At 42.1% G+C, this 20,431-nt stretch overlaps 1 protein-coding gene across 1 annotated transcript; it reads right to left on the reverse strand.

Annotated features, from left to right (window-relative positions):
- Positions 1-2,559: 2,559 nt before the first annotated feature.
- Positions 2,560-19,726, reverse strand: si:ch211-267e7.3 (ADAMTS-like protein 2). The gene is made up of 18 exons (XM_027026895.2): positions 19,628-19,726; positions 16,602-16,744; positions 13,809-13,884; positions 13,446-13,548; positions 12,969-13,114; positions 12,634-12,757; positions 12,239-12,319; positions 11,810-11,985; positions 10,899-11,334; positions 9,779-10,133; positions 9,230-9,333; positions 8,761-8,887; positions 8,312-8,525; positions 7,693-7,848; positions 7,151-7,321; positions 5,532-5,711; positions 3,933-4,077; positions 2,560-3,372 (listed from the first exon to the last, which is right to left on the reverse strand). The coding sequence occupies exons 1-18, from the start codon at positions 19,724-19,726 to the stop codon at positions 3,251-3,253; spliced, it is 2,958 nt and encodes a 985-aa protein (XP_026882696.2). The 3' UTR covers positions 2,560-3,250.
- Between the last annotated feature and the right edge of the window lie 705 nt (positions 19,727-20,431).

Genomic DNA, 20,431 nt, shown 5'->3' on the forward strand with positions numbered 1-20,431 from the left:
ACGAGCGAATACTTTTGGCAATATAGTGTAGCTCTCAAATACACACTATAATAAATGCATGTACAAAGTGGATATTGTACTTTGTATATGTATAAATAGTGCAATAAATGTGACTTATTGGGTCATTTCTAGGGCAGTGTAAAGACCTGAGAGGGTTTAAATAACCTCACATAAAATTAATTAAATTAAGAATTAAATTATATTATTAAGAATTAAATTATATTATTTACTTTCCAAATGTTGTTTATCAGAAGCAATAAGGAAGGACACTTTAGTAAGTTGTCCTGGGTATATAAATAGACTTTCCACCATGCAGTTATTAGAACTGTATACACTGGATTACAACAATGAAGTATTGATTTTGAAGGTTTTGAGAAGGCGAGAAGGTAGGCCTGTCTAACCTTGTACAAATATCACATAATCACAATCATATAAGTTATTAAGAAATCATTTAAATGATTAAGAAATTATTTGTTTACTATATTGTAAGCCAAAAAATAACCTTGTCATGTTTTTTTACAGCATCCTTTGTTTCAGAGGCATGGGAATTTTATCTTTCTCTTACTAAGTGGGGGCACTTCTCTCTCCAGGGTAACTGCTTTCTCTAATAGTGCAGTGACACATGCATGTGTCGACATGACACAGCAGCATGGCAACAATACTCCCATGTCAAGCCCTGCACACTTCTGGGTGATGGTAAATGAGTCAACTGACACGAAAGACCAGGAGATTACAGGTATACAGCTGTGATCTGCTATTAACTTCAAAGTTCACACTGAGTTTTAGAGGATGGTCTGTGCAGACTGTACACATTCTTATTCTTGCAAGCATCCAACCATGTGTTGCATCAGAAAGATGTCTAATTGTGTGCAATTTCTACAGTGACACTGCAGGCCAGTGGCACTGGTTTCAAGGGGTTTATGCTCCAGGCTAGAGATGCTGTTACAGGCGATGGTCCACTACGGAGGTTGGGAGATGATGTTCAGATGCTGAACTGTGGTACAGTTTATGATGTGCACTTCATAAAGAGTATATTGAAATTTTCTATCAAGTGTTTCATATCAGTTTTAGATTTGGTCAGAACAATAGATTTCATAAAACATATTATGCATAATATTTCAAGGCATTTGCAGCAATACTATTTGCTCATTATTTTCACTTCCAAATTTCTAATTTTGGTAAGTTCCTCTTTTTAGGCTACAACAGTGAGTCATTCCTCATCAAATATAAAGATGACTATGCAGGCAATATGCAGGCCACCTGCCAACGCAAACAGATCTATTGAGTTCAGGCAAACTCTCACACAGACCTTTAGCCACATACACAACTGTATTCATATGTTTGGAACTAAAATTTTGGCTAGTGAGCTCATGAGAAAAATGAGCATTCTGTGATTTATCATTCTGTGATAATCACTGCAACTGCAACTTGGAATCTTAAATAATAATGCTTGATAGATAGATAGATAGATAGATAGATAGATAGATAGATAGATAGATAGATAGATAGATAGATAGATAGATAGATAGATAGATAGATAGATAGATAGATAGATAGATAGATAGATAGATAGATAGATAGATAGATAGATAGATAGATATGCTAATTGATTTACTAATTGACAGATTGATCAAGTAAGAACTTCATAAGTTCTAATTGTAAAAGTCACAATTTTCTCTTTTAGGGCAAACATTCTGACAGTTTTGTGTACTTCTGGGTCGGCATATGAAGTCATTGAGTTACTTTCTTGGCCGTGACTCCAGAGTAAACCCAGGAGAAACGCTCTCCACCACTCCAAATGACAGCCCAGTGGTGTCAATCAGCACATTTCTCCTGTTGCTCCTCCCTCTGATGGCTCTCAAGTGGACATTTGATCGCTTTCCCAATATGCACTGAGTGCTTTGCTATGCAGTTTTGAAAACTGCACTTATTGTTTCAAATTTCACCAACATATTATCATGGAATGTCGCTTTAGTATTATAGGGTATATGTGTAAATGCATTTAATATGTGCGCATCAATGTCACAAATTCTGCCCAGCCCTCTAGGATTGTCATACCTGGATTCTCTCAATCCAGGGAGACTTGCCAACTAACCAGATCAACATCATCTGAGTACTTATGTTCTACACTTATTCCCTTCTAGTTAATGCCTCTCTCCTCATATATAGACTCCCCTCTCCCTGACTTCTTTGCAAAGTACTGTCATCACATGATGCATATTGAGCATGTTTCTCTTCGGTTGGTCTTCTCGGTTATCAATCCCTGTTCCTCCCCCAGACTACACCTTACTCCTAGTCCCTCAGTTCCTTGGTCTCAGGCAGTCCTTCCTGCATAGTTTATCTGCACTGAGGAAAAAATTAAAAATAAATAAATATACACCACTTTATGTTGTGCATTATATACCATGGAAAATGCCACTAAAAAATTGACCACCCTTTCGTAATACAATTTAATTTCAGTTTCTGGAGTTGATCTACACCATAAACATACGATGCTTGTGACCGGATATAGCACCTGCAAGTACCTATCTTGTGTATATGAATGCCCAAATGCCAAAATAATGTTGACTTCATTTCTTTTTATTTCTGCTATCACAGGTGATCACAAACAAATTCAAACGAAGAAAAAAGAAACTTTGTACAAACATCAAGAGTGTGTATATCTGTGTGTGTGTGTGTGTGTGTGTGTGTGTGTGTGTGTGTGTGTGTGTACAGATTTAGGGAGACAGTACACAAGAGTAGCACACCTCAGGCACTAGGTAAGAAGACATCATGTGTCAGCCAGTAGCTAATGCATGCAGGGTCTCCTCTACCGGTGGACCAGAAACACCATGTACAATCCAGTGATGGGAGCTGCCTACAGGGGCCTGTGATGGAGCCCCCCACTGCCAGGACAAGGCCCTTATTATAGCACCTTTTTTAGGGGACTGGTTAGGATGTGGTTTGAGGGTACAAATTAGGGTGATAATTAGGGGGTAGATTTTAGGGTGTAGTTTGGGCTTACAGATCAGAATGTAGTTTCAGGTATAGGTTAGGGTGTAGTATGGGTTTATAGGTTAGGGCCCAGTTTGGATTTACAGATTAGAGTATTGTGTGGGTTAAAGGATAGGGTGTATTTTGGGTAATAGGTTAGAGCCTATTTGTGGGTCACAGGTCGGGGTGTAGTCAGGGGGGCTACAGTGTGCCCAGTATGGGGAGGGGTGGGGTCTTCACATTGTCTGGAATGCCACGGCTAGGTGCCCACAGTTCTTCACTGGCCCTTCATCTTGCACGAAAGACAGCAGGCTTTGTTGTAGAACGAATGTGTGCACATCTTCAACTTCAGTACCAAGCTGCAGTTAGCCGTCGCCTTGTCCTGACAAAGTGCCTCAGCTGGAGGAGATACCAAAGAATGTAAAGTTCTGGGTTGTTTTTAAAACTATAATGTAATAATATCTACAGTAACAGTTTTTGTTTGTTTTGTCAGTGCTCTGGAATGGAATGCAGGGAGAACCATTCTGCAGTCTTAAGTCACTTTCTATTCATAATCGCCTCCCCACCCAGACATTGGAGCTCACATTCTACCCTTTAACCTTGTGTTCGTTTCATTTCAAATCCAGTGTGCTGGAGTAGAGAACCAAGCAAAACAATGAACTGCACTGTGCTCAACAAAGGCAGGGACTTATGTTTTCTTCTGTGGAACAGTATTTGTGAGTGTACATCAGTTTATGTTTGGTAAGGCTTTACTCCTTAATGTGTGACTTTCTTCTGTAGCTGTGTACTGGATATATATATATATATATATATATATATATAAATGGAATGAAATACAATACAGTAATATAAAAGTATAAAACACAATAGAAAAGAAGAATAAAAAGAATAAAATACAGGAGTACATTACATGTTGCTGTAACTTGTGCTTATTGTAAGCAGGCTGTGTGTTATTGTACCTGGTGTCTCAATCGGGCATGCCTTCACCTCACAGCTCTGCCTGTCCTGTGGCTTCAGAGTGGAGTCACAGCTGTGGCTGATCTCCCCAGCCTGGTAGCACTTCACCTCCCTGACCCGCACGCCACTGCCGCAGGTCTTGCTGCACTGCGGGACACACGCGCATGAACGTGACTACGCTATGCGCACAGGATTACACCACAGGTCCAGCGCTTCTTGCGCTGTATTACCAAGAAGGCTTTTAAAATGGACATACAGGCCTTTTTATTAGGTACTCTTACCTGTAAGACCTGTACTTAATAAGTCGCCATACCTCTCATATTGTACGTTTCACATTTTTACCACCACTGTTATTCTCAGAACTTAGCTGACCTACTGTACTCATGAGTGAGTTGTTGTTAACCAAAGAGCAGGCATGATATGGGTTCTTTAAAGACTACATCTGTAAATTCTTTGAAAATAAAGTTTATGCAAACATCTATAAATATAGCTAAATCATAAACAGAGTGGGGCCTTTGTTATGTATGCCTCCTCTTTCAATGAAAAACTGCTTACTTAATGACGGAGCAAAAGCAGCCCTTTCCAGGGCTTTCCTGTTCCTGTTGCCAACTCCTCTTATTATGTATAACAAAGACAACATTTAGATGCACTGCAGATTTATATAGCACATTATTAAATGTTTACATGTATGCAAGGGTTTTTACACATAAGATGCCATTTTGTCAGAACACATTTTTTTATGAAGGAGACCACTGGAAACACAACTATCCACAGCACAAACCAAGTTACTATCAATGCACTGAAAAATAGAACCAGCAAAAAAAAAGTGAGGATTATAATTTTACAAGTTACAGAATTAAATTAAACATGGACCACTTTACATTAAGATTCCTTAATCTAACAATATCCACAGTAACTTAATTATGGTTTAAATGATAAAGTTTATTGACTCTTAATGTCTAAAATAGCATAAAGTGAGAGTTCTCTGATGGTCGAGGGAATGGGCTCAGTATGGCGTGGATGTCTCCAAGTACAGGAGGCCAGGAAAGGAAAAGCACGAGGCCCAAGTGGGAACTGGCACTGGAACTGGACTTGGAACTCCTCCAGAGAAGCAGCATTGAGACGGTGTTGCAAATGGAGTCGGGGGGGGGGGGGCTGAGCTAAAAGAAGATAAAGGGAAAGCCAGAGGAATCCTACAAGATGGGAAAATTCTGGCGAGGGGCTGAGAGAAAAAGCGACCCAAGAGGCACCTTTTGTCACCTCTACCCAAAATATAGCCTTGCTGTTTGCCAGAACACTGAATAAAGACCAGGGAAACTGTGAGCTGCTCTTAAGTAGTTGGGAGGACAGGTATGGCTGATTGCCTGGTAGCTAATTACTTAGACGCCATCCTTTGCTGCCCTCTGGTGACTGAAGGTGGACTAGCACATGGCCCAGATTTTGGTTGTGCCCTTTCAAAACCTTTAGGTAAAGTGTTACCAATAAATAAAAAATACTACACTTGACAAATGTAAAGCTCAAAACACTACAAAGATGACAGAAAATGAAACAAGCATTTTTCAAAATGGGTCATCATAGAAAACACTGAGCAGGGAGGCTACCTGGGACCAGGACGTGCTGAACCATTTGGAGCAAGGCCTCTCAAAGCAGGCCGTTCTCTCCTCAGGCTTCGGGGAGCTGCCGGCGCACATGGGCTCAGGGTACTCCTTAAAAATGCCAGCCTCCAGCCCTGCACACACCACCTGCCTGGTCTTCACACCTCTGCCACATGTGGCATTGCACTGCGCATGTTCACAAAGAGAAGTGAAAACCCCACTTGCGGACAGAACACCTGATGACCTTAACGACCCTAAAAGATCTGTGTGTGATATATGATTTGTTAATCTGTATTGTAAGACTGATAGCTAAGCACTAACTAAATTATTATTTTTTTATTTTGTATTGTGGGCATCATGACTGATCCCAGTAAATATTCTAATTTCACATGATTTAACAAAATTTAACAAATATAAATAATTTTAGTCAAAATAATACAGGCCAAATTATACAAGGCACAATCACAGTATGTACCAGTATGAATGAAATATAATACTTTTGCTCTGTAGCACAGGGATTCTTTCACAAATTAGGCTATTAGTGCAACATGGCCATTTACTTTGTTACATTAACTTATATTGCACCAGCAAATCATACAGTCCAGAATACACAAAGCAAAGAGTAGTTCATAAATAAAATACAATTTGTCCAATCATAGTTTAGAATTAATATAAATAAAGTATTTGCAGTATAAATAAAGTATATATTTGTATGTACTAGTATTAGCATAATTAGTACAAATAAAGTATATATTTGTATATACTAGTATTAGCATAATTAGTACAAATAAAGTATATGCAGCCAAACAGCATGAAATGTGAATTACCACATTTTGGATATTACAGGGCATAGAAAGTTTTCAGATCCTTTCAAGTTTTCTATAGTTTGGTATGGATTCAGCTCACTTTTGTCATCCATCATTACACAATACTCTACAATGACAAAGTAAAAATAGGAACGTTTTGAAAATATAATTTTTAAAAAAGACATTATACAAAGACTAATGAGGGCAAATAAGATACAGGTGAGGGCAATAGCAGGTAATGGAAATAACCATGGGGCAGAACCAAAAAAAAACAAAACAAGGAAACAGGAGGAAACAAAAACAGAAAGTAAATAAATATAGTGCCGTTGCCATGGGAACCACCACGCCAGGGAGGGCGAATGTGACACTCCCATAGGTGCTTTAACCGAGTCAAGGGTCAGAATATTTATGCAAATGGAATATATTTTGGTTATTTATTTTGAATAAATTTACAAAACATTTCCAAAACCTATTTTTGCTTCATCATTGTGGAGTATTGTGTGTAGACCAATGAGGAAAGAAATAATGAGGAAAAAAATGTGGAAAACTTAAAGGGGTCTGAAAGTGTTTAGTATGTACTATATATATATATATATATATATATATATATATATATATATATATATATATATATATATATATATATAGTTCAAGTTCAAGTTCGGTTTATTCGTCACATATATATATATATATATATATATATATATATATACACTGTATATAGCTGTATGAGATCACTGTAGGACACACCGACGTTTCTTTTATTATGTGCTGGCACTGATTCATGTTTGTCGGCTGCTGTCTGAGACACAAAGTTACCTGCTCCCACTCTTGCTCTACCCAGTGGGCAGGGCAGTCTCTGTTCCCACAGGGCTGCACTGCCAGGGGCTTGAGGTCACGGTCGCACTGGCTCTCAGCGATCAGCCTTCCATTGGCGTTCTTGCACGCCACGTAACGCTTCATGCGGCCCTCCCCACATGGCCCCGAGCACTTAGACGGTGTGTGCAAGGGCAGAATAAGGGCACACGGGAAGGTGAGGCCAGACAGCGCCACAGGCAGGGAAACAATAACAGTTTAACCTTAATCTTAATTAGATTATGTGATAACGTTGGATGCATCTATATTTCTTTCTCTCTGAAATTGGTACTAAACAGAATCTATCCAGGATCATTAGCTCTACAAGTATTGGCTCCAACGCTGCCCTGTCCTTAATGAGGAGTAGATCTCATTAAGCACATCAGACGTCCGTTCAGTGTTGTGCAAGGAGTGGAGCAAGCACCTGTAGAAAGGCACCTTCCCCACCTCACCCCTTCCCCCACACTGCTCCCGTGATCAGATAGTAGGAGGGCGGAGCAACTCACAGGTCCCCAGTCGGAGACGGACCAGCGGCGGTCACACGGGGGCCCCTTGCACTCCCGCTGGCCGAGCGGCCGGGTGGACTCATTGCACAGACTGTCCTCCATGGAGCAGCGCACCTCCCTGCTCTGAAGACCACTGCCGCCACACCGCGCCGAGCACTGCAGACGCACACACGTATCAATCCATTGTCAACCACAGCACACACTCACAGCCAGCAACAGCACTGCAGTCGTGCTGTAGGCAATCTGCACCCATCCTGCCAGCTTTATGTTAATAAAGCTTACATTGTATAACACCAAACCTATGCTAATAGAGGTTAATTTCTATGACACCGATACAATGCTATAGATGTATATAACAGATTTTTTTTTTTATTCTTGATAAACAGACTACTAGAAAAATCGATTACTAGAGCAAAGGTTTTTGAAACATCTTCAAGTTCTGGTGTTAAGATGATCAAATACAGTAGAGTGCTTATCACCTCATTCATCCGTGGGTGGAATACAGCAAATCTATGAAACATCTTGGGGGACCTTGCAATGCTTGGGAAGCCCTGGTCTACAGGCACCAGACCAAAAACGGAAACACAAACACAGTGCAGAAAAGGTGCTACGTTCTGACCTCTGACCAGTCAGCCACCTCCCACTGGGGACCGCAAGATTTGCTCCTGCAGGCCTTGCGCGCCATTGGCTTCTGCAGCTCAGAGGCGTGGCACAACTCATCGTAGGCGGAGCTGTCGAAGCCCGGCGCCATCATCTTCCAACAGCGCACGGTGCGGAACTGGAAACCCTCGCCACACGTTCGGGAACACTCACTCCAGCGGCTCGTCTCCCACCTGTGCATATGCACACGTGTGCCCACCCGCGCACACAAACACGCGCACACACACACAGGCATACCACGCACACATACATATACATCCACATATTTTTTTTTTATGTCTGACATTTAAAATAAAACAATTAAATTACATAATAATTTAAATATTAAAAGAGCCTGAATGTTATCAGTTGTATAGGTCAGTGAGACATGTATGAATATGTGACCATGCTAACTTCCTGCTCTCTGACCTTGGTGGGCACTCTTTGCCTGTGCAGAACTCATGTGTGGGCTCAGGCCTGGTCAAAGAGTCACAATAACTCTCATCCACCTCAGAGCCATCGTACTTCACACACAAAGCATATGAGGTGCTGATTCCTAAAGACAGACAGTTAGAGGAGGAGGATTAACATGTTTATGATTATAATCTAATAATTCTTTATTTACTTGTTTTTCTTATTAGGTAGAAAAGGTCTTTGTGTTTCTCTGCATTTCTGTAAATGTAATTTTGAATTGTTTTAAGTTCGATTTCAGTACCAAGATTTCAAATAACACTGAGTACCTACACTTACAGTACTTGGAAAGTTTAGTGTTGCAAAGATTAAATTAAGAAGCTTTGTATTTGTGTAAGCATTTCTGTGTGTATGCACATCTGTGTGTATGCATGTTTGTGCATGTGTGTGTGTGTGTGTTTATGCATGAATTGGTTAATAATTGCACCTGTGGTACATGTTGAACTGCAGGGTGCGTACGCAGATACCTTCCATCTGTACATGTCTGCCAGACTGACATCATGGTCGAGAGACACCACGTCAAACTCATTACTGCAGTGCAGGAAGGGGGAGAAGGCAGAACAAGAGAGATAAAAAGGTCAGTGATCAGGAACAACACAAGCATACTTACAGCAGACATAAACAGTCTAATAGATTTGCAGCATGCCAGAAGTAACCTTTCACCCTTAACAGGACCTCTCCAGTGCTAATGAATATTAAAATAAGGAATAGCTGACATTAGCAAAATCTTAATGCTTAGTTTTGTTTACAGGTATTTAGGAAGATACAATAATTCTGCCACTTCCTATGCACATGCTTAGCTGCAAATTAATACCACTGAAAAATGATTTCAGTGTTTATATGTAACACTCAATTATAATTGCAATAATCCCTCCCTCATCTCTCTTTCCAATTCACACCTTTCCCTCTCACTCTCCGTTTCTCCTTCACCCTTAACGTTACACTCTCCCCTTCCCTCTCTCGCTCTCTCTCTGACCTCTCAGTGTGAGGGACCTGCACTGGGTCCACCTGGTGGAGCAGGACGAGTTGACCACGCCGGGGGGTGGTGCTGTTAGCCTCGGGGTCAGCCCCCTTCTGCCATGCCTCGGGCTCCCCCTCAGAGATGGGCACATCCAGGCTCCCGGGAAACATCTCCAGGGCCAGGCTGTTGTCCAGGGAGGTGCTGGAGTTCAGCCTCAGGACAGCACACTCCGGAAGAGTTGGGTTCTCCTGGCAGGGCTGCTGTGGGCCTGAGGCCTGGGTTAGAAACCCATGGGTCACGCTTGCCAGGATGGCGGGTTGCGTGTTGTTTACACTGGAGGAGTCACTTTCAATCAGGTTGTAGTCGGAACCTGAAAGACACCAATGCACATTTAAAATGCTGTTTCTCAGGCTAGGGACACACTGACCTGACTAGCAGCCGCCGGATGGCAACACGCCTTTGGAAGGCGTTGGTGACCAACTGTCGCCCGTACTATAGTTGGCTCTAGTTGCCAAAGATGGCTCTCATTAGAGCTGTGTTGGCTGATTGTGCATATTGAATCTGTGTCAGAGAGACAGTTTGCTCATTGACTGTTCAGTATAAATTAAAGTAAAAATGAGATAATAAAGACATAAACTGCACAAAGGGCTTTTAGTACTATTGTGGCATGCTCTACCGAGGCAGTGTGTGAGGCTAACATATTTTTCTACACAAAATGTTTTGTTGTGTTAACTATCTAGAGAACAGGTGGAATATTTGCCATTACCTTGACATTACCATATACAATTTTATGAAAGGGAGGAGCTCAAAATGAGGGGGGAGTCACTCAGAACTCAGTAAACTCATTACAGGAAGCCAGCACCTTTGAGAAGCATGTTTTTTTTTTTTAGTTATTTACTTTAGCATAGGTGCAGAACATATTTGTGTGTCATTGGTCAGCAGCAATCTATTTGGTGTGTTTGAGTGTAAATACACACAGGCGACGATGGGCAAAGGTGAGCTGATGAAAGGCGAGCTGATCATCAGTTGCTTGCGGATGACATTAGCTCTTCGGTATGTTCCTAGCCTTAGCCTGCAGCTACTCTCCCATTGTGCTGTTCTCACAAACACACACACAAAAAAATTCTTTACTCACCAAAGGTGACCTGGACCTCTGAGCGATGGGTGCTACTCTCCAGCTCATTGCGGAAAGCCTTTCTAGAAGGGTCTCCTGGTCTGAAGCGCAAGACCTGGGGCTGCTCTCCGAGGTCCGGAGATACCTGGAGCTCAGGCTGCGTGTCTTTGTGACTCCTGTGTGCCTCTGCACTCTCCTTGGGGGTGGAAGCAGAGCTCAGGTTCCTGCATGCCCCGCTACCCTCAATTTCATTCCCTGTGACAGGGAGCTCTGGAGAGGAGGCGTTGGCTGCCGGCCGGGCCACAGCCGGGGCCAGGGGAGCAGCGGCGGCTCGGATGCTGCTTGGCGGAGGGTGGTCAGGGGTGGAGGATGCCGGTGGGGACACTCTCACCTCTGCAGCACGGGGGACTGTATACTCATATGTGATATGGGGCATCTTTCCATTCAGGTTGTAGTACTTTAACCAGAGAGGAAAAAAGTTACAGAACTACAGGATTGCCCAGTAAATTAGGGTAAACCAGTTTTTAAATTTTTAATTCACCAAAAAAAAGAAGCATGAATACAATTTTTGAACAAATTCTATTTTTAAAACAAGATTGTTTGTCAAAAAAAAAACTTTATTGTTAAAGTGTGTCAGTATTTGTTAGGTCTGCCATTTGTTTCTGCAGAAGTAAGAATGCACATTATTCCACACGGATGAAACATACGGCATTACTACAGTTTTAAACAATGAAGCCAGTGTTGTCTAAAGAGAACAAATGAGATATTTAGATCCTGCTGTACTGCATGTGCAAACTTCTGAGCACAGGCATGACAAGCCAAATCTTGTCAATAAAGTCTTACGACAACCGCAATCATAAGCAATCTATGTCAGGTCAAACAGGAGCAATTGCAATGCTTCTAAAAGTGGGAGTACATACCTATATACCTACCATGACTTTCAGGCCCTCGTGAGTGGGCCCTTGGGCTATGATGTACTCAAAGCCATCAGAGAAGAGGTTAGCCGGCCTCCGGTACTTAAATACCGTCCCTGCTATGTGGAAGTTCCGGGGGTTGTCGATCATAGTGTTCCCATTAAAGAAGAAGTGGCCATCTTCATCAGACAGAGCTACATGGGACAGTTGTCAAGTCAAGTCAAATTTATTTAGAAATTTACAAGTTGTTTTCACAAAGCAGCTTTACAAATGTCTGAGTCCAAGACAAGATAACCAAAAATGAGCCCACAGGTAACTGTGTGTGAAAAGCATACATCACATGCATTTGAACATAACATAGCTACTGCGGGTACTGTGTGTAGTGCCACTGGCACTTGCTCTGTTCCTACTGCCATTTTGGATCTATTGGGGCTATAGAAATTTTACCCAAGATGTTTTCTGTCTTCCTCCGTTCAATGATCTGGATGTCTGTAGCTCCAACAGGAATATTGGTTATAAACGCATATCCTGATGAATCAAAGAAAATTGCAACAATTTCAAATGGGTTCTTCTCATTTTGAAGTCACTCTATAATGTGATTCCAGGTGAAAGTTCACACTTAAATTTCTTCTTAATAAACTATTTGAGAAATGTAATTATCACATTTTGATTTACCTGTTAAATTGTATTATTATTATTATTATTATTATTATTATTATTATTGAAAAGTACATTATAGAGAGAGGAGCTTTGCAAATATAATATTATCTAGGAGGATGATGTGTAAATGAATGGAAAATGCAGCCTCTTTAGTGACCTCTTAGTGCTACTATAAGATATACCTAACTGTGTGATCCCTTTCCGGTAAGATCCTGAAATGCGGTGGCAGGAATCACCCTTTCCCCCACAGACGCCACATTTGTCTACGGTTTTACTGGAGTACAATTTCCCATCACACCCCACAACCTACATGCAGCCAGAGACAGAGAAGCGGACATTTTCCTTGCGTCTAGTTATTGCCAGATTAGCAGTTAATTACCACAAAGAGTAATAGGGTAACTAGTGTGCTGTTGCTACAGTGCTATGGCAAGACAGAATGGCTTCACTAAAATTATTAAGAAAAAAGAAGCTTCTGAAAACCCAGCTTCATCTCATCTTCCCAGCCAGACTGGCACACCTGGCACTGGCCCTCGATGCAAACGCCCTGGTAGGCACCATTCCTGCAGAAGGTCCCGTCGTGAGCAGGAACCAAGAGCTGCCTTTCTCCCGTGGTGGTCGTGCACTGGAGGTCACAGGGCTTGTTGGAAATGCTGACGTAATCATCTGGATAGGACATGACATCATCATTGCCGTTAAACTGGAGACTTTGGAGAGTTCTTCCCAGGGGAGGGGACAAAAGGTTGCTCATTGTGTCATACTAAAGCCCCGTTTTGTTGCTTAGAGGCTTCTGAAACAATCCCAAATGCTCATCAGTGTCTGTTAGCAGAGGGAAACGGGAAAAACTCGGAAAAAGAACAAAGGAAATAGATGGAATATGAGAGCATCTAGGTCATGACTAAAGACATACAGGCAGTTGAAATAGGTGATGAAAAAAGGAATAAAACATTAGAAAGAGGGAATTCTGTTTAGTTTTCTTGGGGTTTTTCCCCTTTACCTGGATACAGGGGAACCCACTCGTATTGTTTACGGCTGAAGGCCTTGGCGTTGAATTGGGAGCACTGGTGCTGTTTGAAGCTGATTCTGCTGTTGGGGCAGGGCTGGGCACAGAGCCACACATTAACAAACACACGGCTCACAGGCTGGGTAATACTGCATGGTTCGTAGATGGTACAGCTTTAGGCATGCAGGCATACCAGCTGGCAGTGATGGGTATTCCACTGAACATAATAGTCATGTGATTTACGTTATTTCTGATTATTGCTTAATTATACGCAATATCTCTCTCTATCTCACACACACACACACACACACACACACACACATACACCACATCACATAAAATAAGAATGTGCCGTACCTGATTTGTACACAACTGATAACGTTTGGGTGATCCAACGCAGAAGGAACTGTTAATGTTTTGTGTGGTAGTGAGCCTAGAAAGAGATGAGCACATTTTAAATAAAAAAGATCCAGATTATATCTTATCAAGACCATTAATATAAGGCATGTATTTATACTAGGATTTAGTAAATGTTATTGCAAAGATTTAGCTGACGCTTTTATCCAAAGTGACTTACAATTAAGACTGAGTACAACTTGAGCAATTGAGGGTTAAGAGCCTTGCTCAGGGGCCCACCAGCAGCAACTTGGTAAGGGTGGTGCTTGAACCAGCAACCCTGTGAGCACAGGTCAAGTACCTTAATCACTGAGCCACCACTGCCTGCTACACTAAATGTAGACAAGTGCTCATTACTACACTATTCTGAAGTTTATTATGGCTATTTCATTTTTACTTCACATCACACATGGTCCTAAATGACACAATATCTTTGCCTAGGTATGCCGACCGACCACAAAGCAACCTGCTTCCTTTTCAGGGTTTTGTTTAGGATGCAACAGGGATTTTAATACCTCTTCAGGTCCAGGCAGAAGAGAGACACCACAGAATTTAAGCAAGCAAGCGATCATTCTATGACCTCACACCTGGCATCTTTTACACATCCTTAACTCCTTTATTAACACCAGTGTTTGGCAGCTCAAGCATCAAAAAGGGTCAGACAGCCAATTCACCCCCTCTCTCACTATAACCTACCTGGCTGACAGATGTGGAGGTTTCCCAGACATTTTCACAGCTAGCCTATCCCGCCCCCTTCCAGCCTACTCCAGATGCATGTCATCCTCACTAGTGAGATCCCTCTCCCCTGCACACGCAAACACACACACCCACGCGCACACACACGCAGGGGAGTGCTAATGGGAGACAGCTGGTCTAGCTCAGTATAGGCCTTATCTGCAAAGGAATCTTCCCAAAATGGCTGCCTGTGTGCTCTAAAAAGCATTTTATAAATATGTTTGCCATTCCGACCGGAATGATTGGTGTCATGTGGGGCATTGACCAGTAATTGCATGATACTTCCATATGTTGTAACTGAGCTGACGTTCTGGGTCTATAAGAGAAAAAAACTATTTCTTTCTTTCCTCTTTCTAACAGTAATCTCTATAACATTGGACTAACTTGGGGTAGTTCATGAATGCAAATACTGGCAAACCTATAAATAAATATACATACAATACATACACACACTAGAAATATGGAGACTTCAGTCCTCAGCACACAATTCTGGTTCTTCAAGGGCCAGTTCTAACAGAGTTGTCATATTGCCATTACCTCAGATTCAGATGTGATGAAGCCAATCGTCTGAACTGTTTATTCAGTGATTACCAAAACCTTGGTAAGATTTGGATTCAATGGCCCAGACATCAGGGTTAGATTTGGATTCAATGGCCCAGACATCAGGGTTTTAACCTATCTGTTTACATATAAAATTTCTATGAATCACAAAATATGGATATTTTTGGATAGCAGATCACTCTTAGCTCTTAGGGATGTGCTTATTTGTTATTTGCTTATTTATTTATTTAGCAGAGAAAATGCACATTTATCAACATAAAGTAAATACATAAGTCAACAGGCTCTTTGCATCTGCAGTACCAGAAGCCTGGTGTAATGGCCCAAGCACAATGCACAACAAATATTAACATACAGTACAACCAAACTAAAATACAACAAAAACACACTTTACAAAACAAATTTGATTATAAATGAATAAATACATTTTAAAGTAATAATAACAATAACAATAACAACAACAACAGTAATAATAATAATATAAAATTAAATGAATTTAAATGAACTTACATTTACACAGGTAAAAACTTACTCACTGCTGTGCCTGAGAATAGCCACTACCATGCCACCACTATGTCTGTGTCACAGCTGTGCTGAAAATAGCCCATCACCCTAATAATAACCAATGAGCAGCTGGTCAAGTGATGAGTAGTGGGTAACTGACAGACTGATCATGACAGCAGATGAGCTACAGTCAGTAACTGCACCTATAACATGTAACGGAGGCCAGGGATGTAAGATGCATGTAATAAAGTGGAGATTAGTGTGTTTTTAAAATGGCATTTAAAAACATAATCACTGGTAGTCAGTCAAGTGCTATCCGAATTGTCCAAAGGTTTTGCCAAAAATGCATGGATTGCTTTCTGACTGTATATAAATCAGGCCAGCCTATCAGGTGCAGCCATACAGTAGAGTGGGCCACTCAGTGTGCATAAGGAATGACTAAATGTGTTTTATTTTAGTAATTTCTGTATGACTAATTTATATAACCAAAAATTTCATCAGAAAATTTTAGGTGATGTATTTTCCTTAAGTGGCATGTTCCTTATGTTTTGCCGTCAACAAAGAAACAGCAGAATAAATTGAAGGCTTTAGAAACAAAACCCTGAACAAAGTTACAAAACTCCAGGTTATTATTGCCATAGTAAAGTAAAAGAGAATAGCAGAAAACCCTCTGTACAGAAGCACTGAGCATTCAGGGCTATTTAATCCCACATAAAATGCATCTTGCTAGTTGATCATGAGTGACGCTACCACCCAGGGTGAGGAGTTTCACAGAAGGGCCAAACTGAGCACGCTCCCTCCCTCGCTTACAGCTCCAGGCTTCTCATCACCTGTTACCGAGCAGAGTCCAACAGGGGTGTGGCATTTGAGGGTAGCTGAGGCTCCTCTTCCCCAGGCATGTATGGTCTGAGGCTCCGCCCCTGCTCTGCATTGGAGGGGAGCCAGTGGCTGGCTTACCTCTGCTGCAGGCAGTGGCGCTCCTGGGAGCGGACGCCTCCTCCGCAGGTCCAGCTGCAGGTGGACCAGCTGCTCCATTCACCCCACCACTGGGCCACTTCATCCGGCTGCAGCTGCAGCTCCTCCCTCCCCTCCCTGCTGTCCTGGCGGAGGCAGAGACATGGTGCTTCACTGTGGTGCAATGCTTGGATGCTCTGCATGCACACCACTCAAAATGTCCACATGCACACACTCCAGACTTGCACATGCACACCACTGCAAATGTGCACACATATGATCTGGCAAATCTGGGTAAAAATGTAGCTAGTGTCAAAAACTTCTTCATTAAGTAGTTGAGGCCTGATATAAAAGTCTTACTATTATTAAATTCCACCATTGTTTTTTCCCTTTTAAACTTAATCTGAAAGAGGAAAGTTAAAGTGCATGTTTATAGTAAACAGCAACAGTGGGCCTTATTGTGAGCAATGCAGAAACAGCTGGTGGAGGTTTTTGGCGCAGGCGTTTTGACTGTATCACTAACAGGAGAATTTACGGTTCTGAAGAATCTTCTGACAGTAAGGAACTTCATTCATGCTTCTCAAGGGCAAATCAGAGTCAGAACCCATGTGTCTCTGAGAGTGTTGACCTACAGACCTCTGCCTTTTACCATGTAATCCTATTTTTCAGGATCTTAAAAACAATCGTTGATCTGCACAGTCACCATTGTCCAAGCATTTACTGTATTAGCGATGAAAATATGTTTTGAAATTCTATCAGATATTCACATACTGATTAAACTAATAGCCCACTTTGCCTGAAATTGAATTTACCTGAATATGTCCTGATGAATTTCATAACACAAATACATACAAAGAGTAAGTATTAAAAAGACTGGTTCAGGAAAAAGCATCTTGACTCTGGAGTGAGGCTACTTGTCGTATTTGTGCCGTAGCTCACAGTGGTAAATGCAATGCATGCTACCTTGCAGTAGGCCAGCTCAAATGTAAACTCAATCACTGACTTCCAAAACAACACCTCTCACTTAGTGCTCAGCAGGGGGGGGCTCTAAGACCTTCTGAGACCCCAGGGCTTCAGAGAGGCACTGTGGGAATACGTGTCCACCCTGCTTCATCATGGCGCAGATTGCAACAATTAACCATCATGTTCTAGGAAGCAGGTTTGCAAAGAGCTGGCCTCAGGTGAGCAGCTCAAATCCCTTTCAGACCTTTGGGGTAACGGAGACCAGGCCTCAGACAGGACACCACATCAGACTGGGAGACAATAGAGAACATACTACAAAAGAGAGAGAGAGTGGAAGAGAGAGGGAGGGTGCAACAGGGGGGAAACAGAGAAACAAACAGAGATACAATGCAAAAGAGAGACAAAGGGGAAAACAGACGGAGGAGAAGACAGGAAGCTTGGGCTCAAAATTCAAAACAGAACCGGAGACCGGCTAGGAACTTCCTCCCTGCTCCAACAAGCAGACGCAGCCCCTAATGTCCTGGAGCCATGAGTGAAGAGAAGCGCATGGTCTCATGGAAGGCATGGAGACAGGGCCCAAGGTATGGAGACAGGGCCCCGCTGGAGGCTCTGAGCTGCCCAATCAGATGAAAGGGCCAGCGGCTGCGGGCAAATTAAACTGACTCCTGTTGTCTAGACGGCAGGATAATCACCCCCTCCCCACTCCCTGCCTCATAGGACTTTAACAGCACCCAGGAGCAGCATCATATGAACTCTCCTCAACTTCTCAACATGTGATGGAAGAGGCTAGTTGGTGCAGACTACCAAGCAGGTCTGTTGTTTATCTCAGGGCAGGTCTAGATTTAAAACACAGCAGGGTAGTCCTGCTTTAGACTAACTGTTCTTCCCTCTGCCACAGATGAAGCCAAACGAGATATAAATCAAGGATGTAAAAGGTTTGTGTATCATACTCAGAGTTAACAGTTGCAGAACTGAGCTGTGTGATGTGTCCGAGGTTAATATTTGAAGCTAAATTGGCCTTTGCCTGGCGTCCGTTATTTACACTAGTGTGCACTGATGCATTTTGTTTATCATTTATAATGTGTGGAATTTATGTCGGTGTTTACATGTTGACTGCGAAAATACTGACATGCAAAGACGTACATAATTACATTAAGGGTTATTAAGTGCTTGGTGTTAGGCAGGGTCGGTGTCCGCGAACCTCATAAAACTCGAGAGAACCGTACGTTATTGACGACCCCTCCCACCCTCATCCCGGCGCCCTCCCGGTTAAGCCGGGGACTTTAAGCTTGTCCAAACAAGAATTTGCATGCCCATATGTTTTGTGTCTGAATACCATTTGGATGTTTGTATCCTACATAGACAAAATATTTCTCTGCAGATACATGTTAATGCACCACGCTCTTAAACCGGGGAGCTCCCCAGAGAGTCCACCAGAACGATTTCTATTTGTAAGAAGAACAGCGAGAGGAAGGAGTTCATGGATTGGGGTTTCGTAATGTCACTTGAGTTTAGTCTACTGATGCTTGGACTAGGCGCCGGTCAGGATGGGGTCATATGAACCCTTCAAGAAAGAGCAGGCTATCTCACCTACTATTCCAGTAATCATATCACTCTGAAATAATCGGATACTAAGACTACGAGATCTCTGCAGAAACAGAGTTTTGCAATGATTCAGTCAACGAGCTTTCGAGTAAACTCAAAGACCTCTGGAGAGCCCGCGTTGGAAACATTGTTGGCTTTAGCCTCATTAGACTTAAACCCTATGGACCAAGCACAACTTCTGAAATTCCACGGAGACAAAAAGACTCCAACTGGGCTTTGATCTCGAAGGTTAAAAAACACAAACTATTAAAAAAGGGCAGTATTTGGCCGAAGCCAAGCAATGACGCTTCGCTATTCGAGGAAACCCGCGTTTTCTCGCTGCAAAGTTTGATGTTTGCACTGCCATAAAGTCTTTCTTCCTCTCCCGCAAAATAACCGGCTTTTTCGGCAATGCGCATCTGCACGCCAGTGAAAGTAACATAACTTGTTTTACAGTCACAAATGAATAAAATATTACTTACCTTAACGCTAACCGTCGCTGCTCTATTAAAAATCCATATGCATAAGACAACGCAGTGAATGAGAATGTTTCCGAATCCTGTGATCCAAAGACAGTTCATGGTTCATCTGAGAACAAGGAGACCTCGCCCCCCCCCCCCCCCCCCCCCCCCAGTCTTAACCACGACCCAAGAGCCAGGGGCTCGCTACGCACTGAGAGGTCTAATGGAAACCCTTGATGCATTAACGGCTTTACAACCTGCCTGCCCGGAGGGGAAAGGGGGCTGGTCACGCAGACATTGATTGACGCCGCAGACTTCAAAAACTTCGCATATTTCAATCACCTTCGTGTGACTGAACTAAACTAATAAAAACCCGTTCGCGAGGAGAAAAAAAAAACAGATTTATAAGAATATTGGCGTATATATACTATAACCATTATAACCAAGACTCGTGTTAACAGTTGCTTTAAATGTTATGTACTTCAGTTTATTTAACATTTATTTTTTAAGTAGTTTGCATTTCGGCTAAACAATGACATAATTTATGATCAGCTATTATATAGGGAAACAGTGTTTGCAGCTTGTCTCGATTCCAACTCCCTTACAGACATTTAGATAAATTGCTCCGTATGTAGCGAAGTGGAAAAAAAACAAGGGAGACAACAGAGATGAATGTTTCATTGTATTCGTTTGTGTGGCTGTCACGTGGTGCTTGCTTGAAATTAATGAAAATGCCTGGTTGTAAGACTGTGAAATATGTAATGTAGCTTAAAACATAAAAACCAATATGTATTCACAGATAAATAAGGCGAAGATATCCTACTG

This window comes from Electrophorus electricus, chromosome 15 (assembly GCF_013358815.1).
Source record: "Electrophorus electricus isolate fEleEle1 chromosome 15, fEleEle1.pri, whole genome shotgun sequence".
NCBI lineage: Eukaryota > Metazoa > Chordata > Actinopteri > Gymnotiformes > Gymnotidae > Electrophorus > Electrophorus electricus.

What these genes read in the sequence shown, in the direction of transcription:
- si:ch211-267e7.3 (XM_027026895.2), bottom strand. Translation starts at nt 19,726, where the DNA reads ATGAACTGTCTTTGGATCACAGGATTCGGAAACATTCTCATTCACTGC. An exon ending in ACGAGGGCCTGAAAGTCATG is followed by an intron (nt 11,335 to 11,809) that starts GTAGGTATATAG and finishes CTCTGGTTAAAG; the next exon opens with TACTACAACCTGAATGGAAA. An exon ending in AGGTGGCTGACTGGTCAGAG is followed by an intron (nt 7,849 to 8,311) that starts GTCAGAACGTAG and finishes GTGCGTCTGCAG; the next exon opens with TGCTCGGCGCGGTGTGGCGG.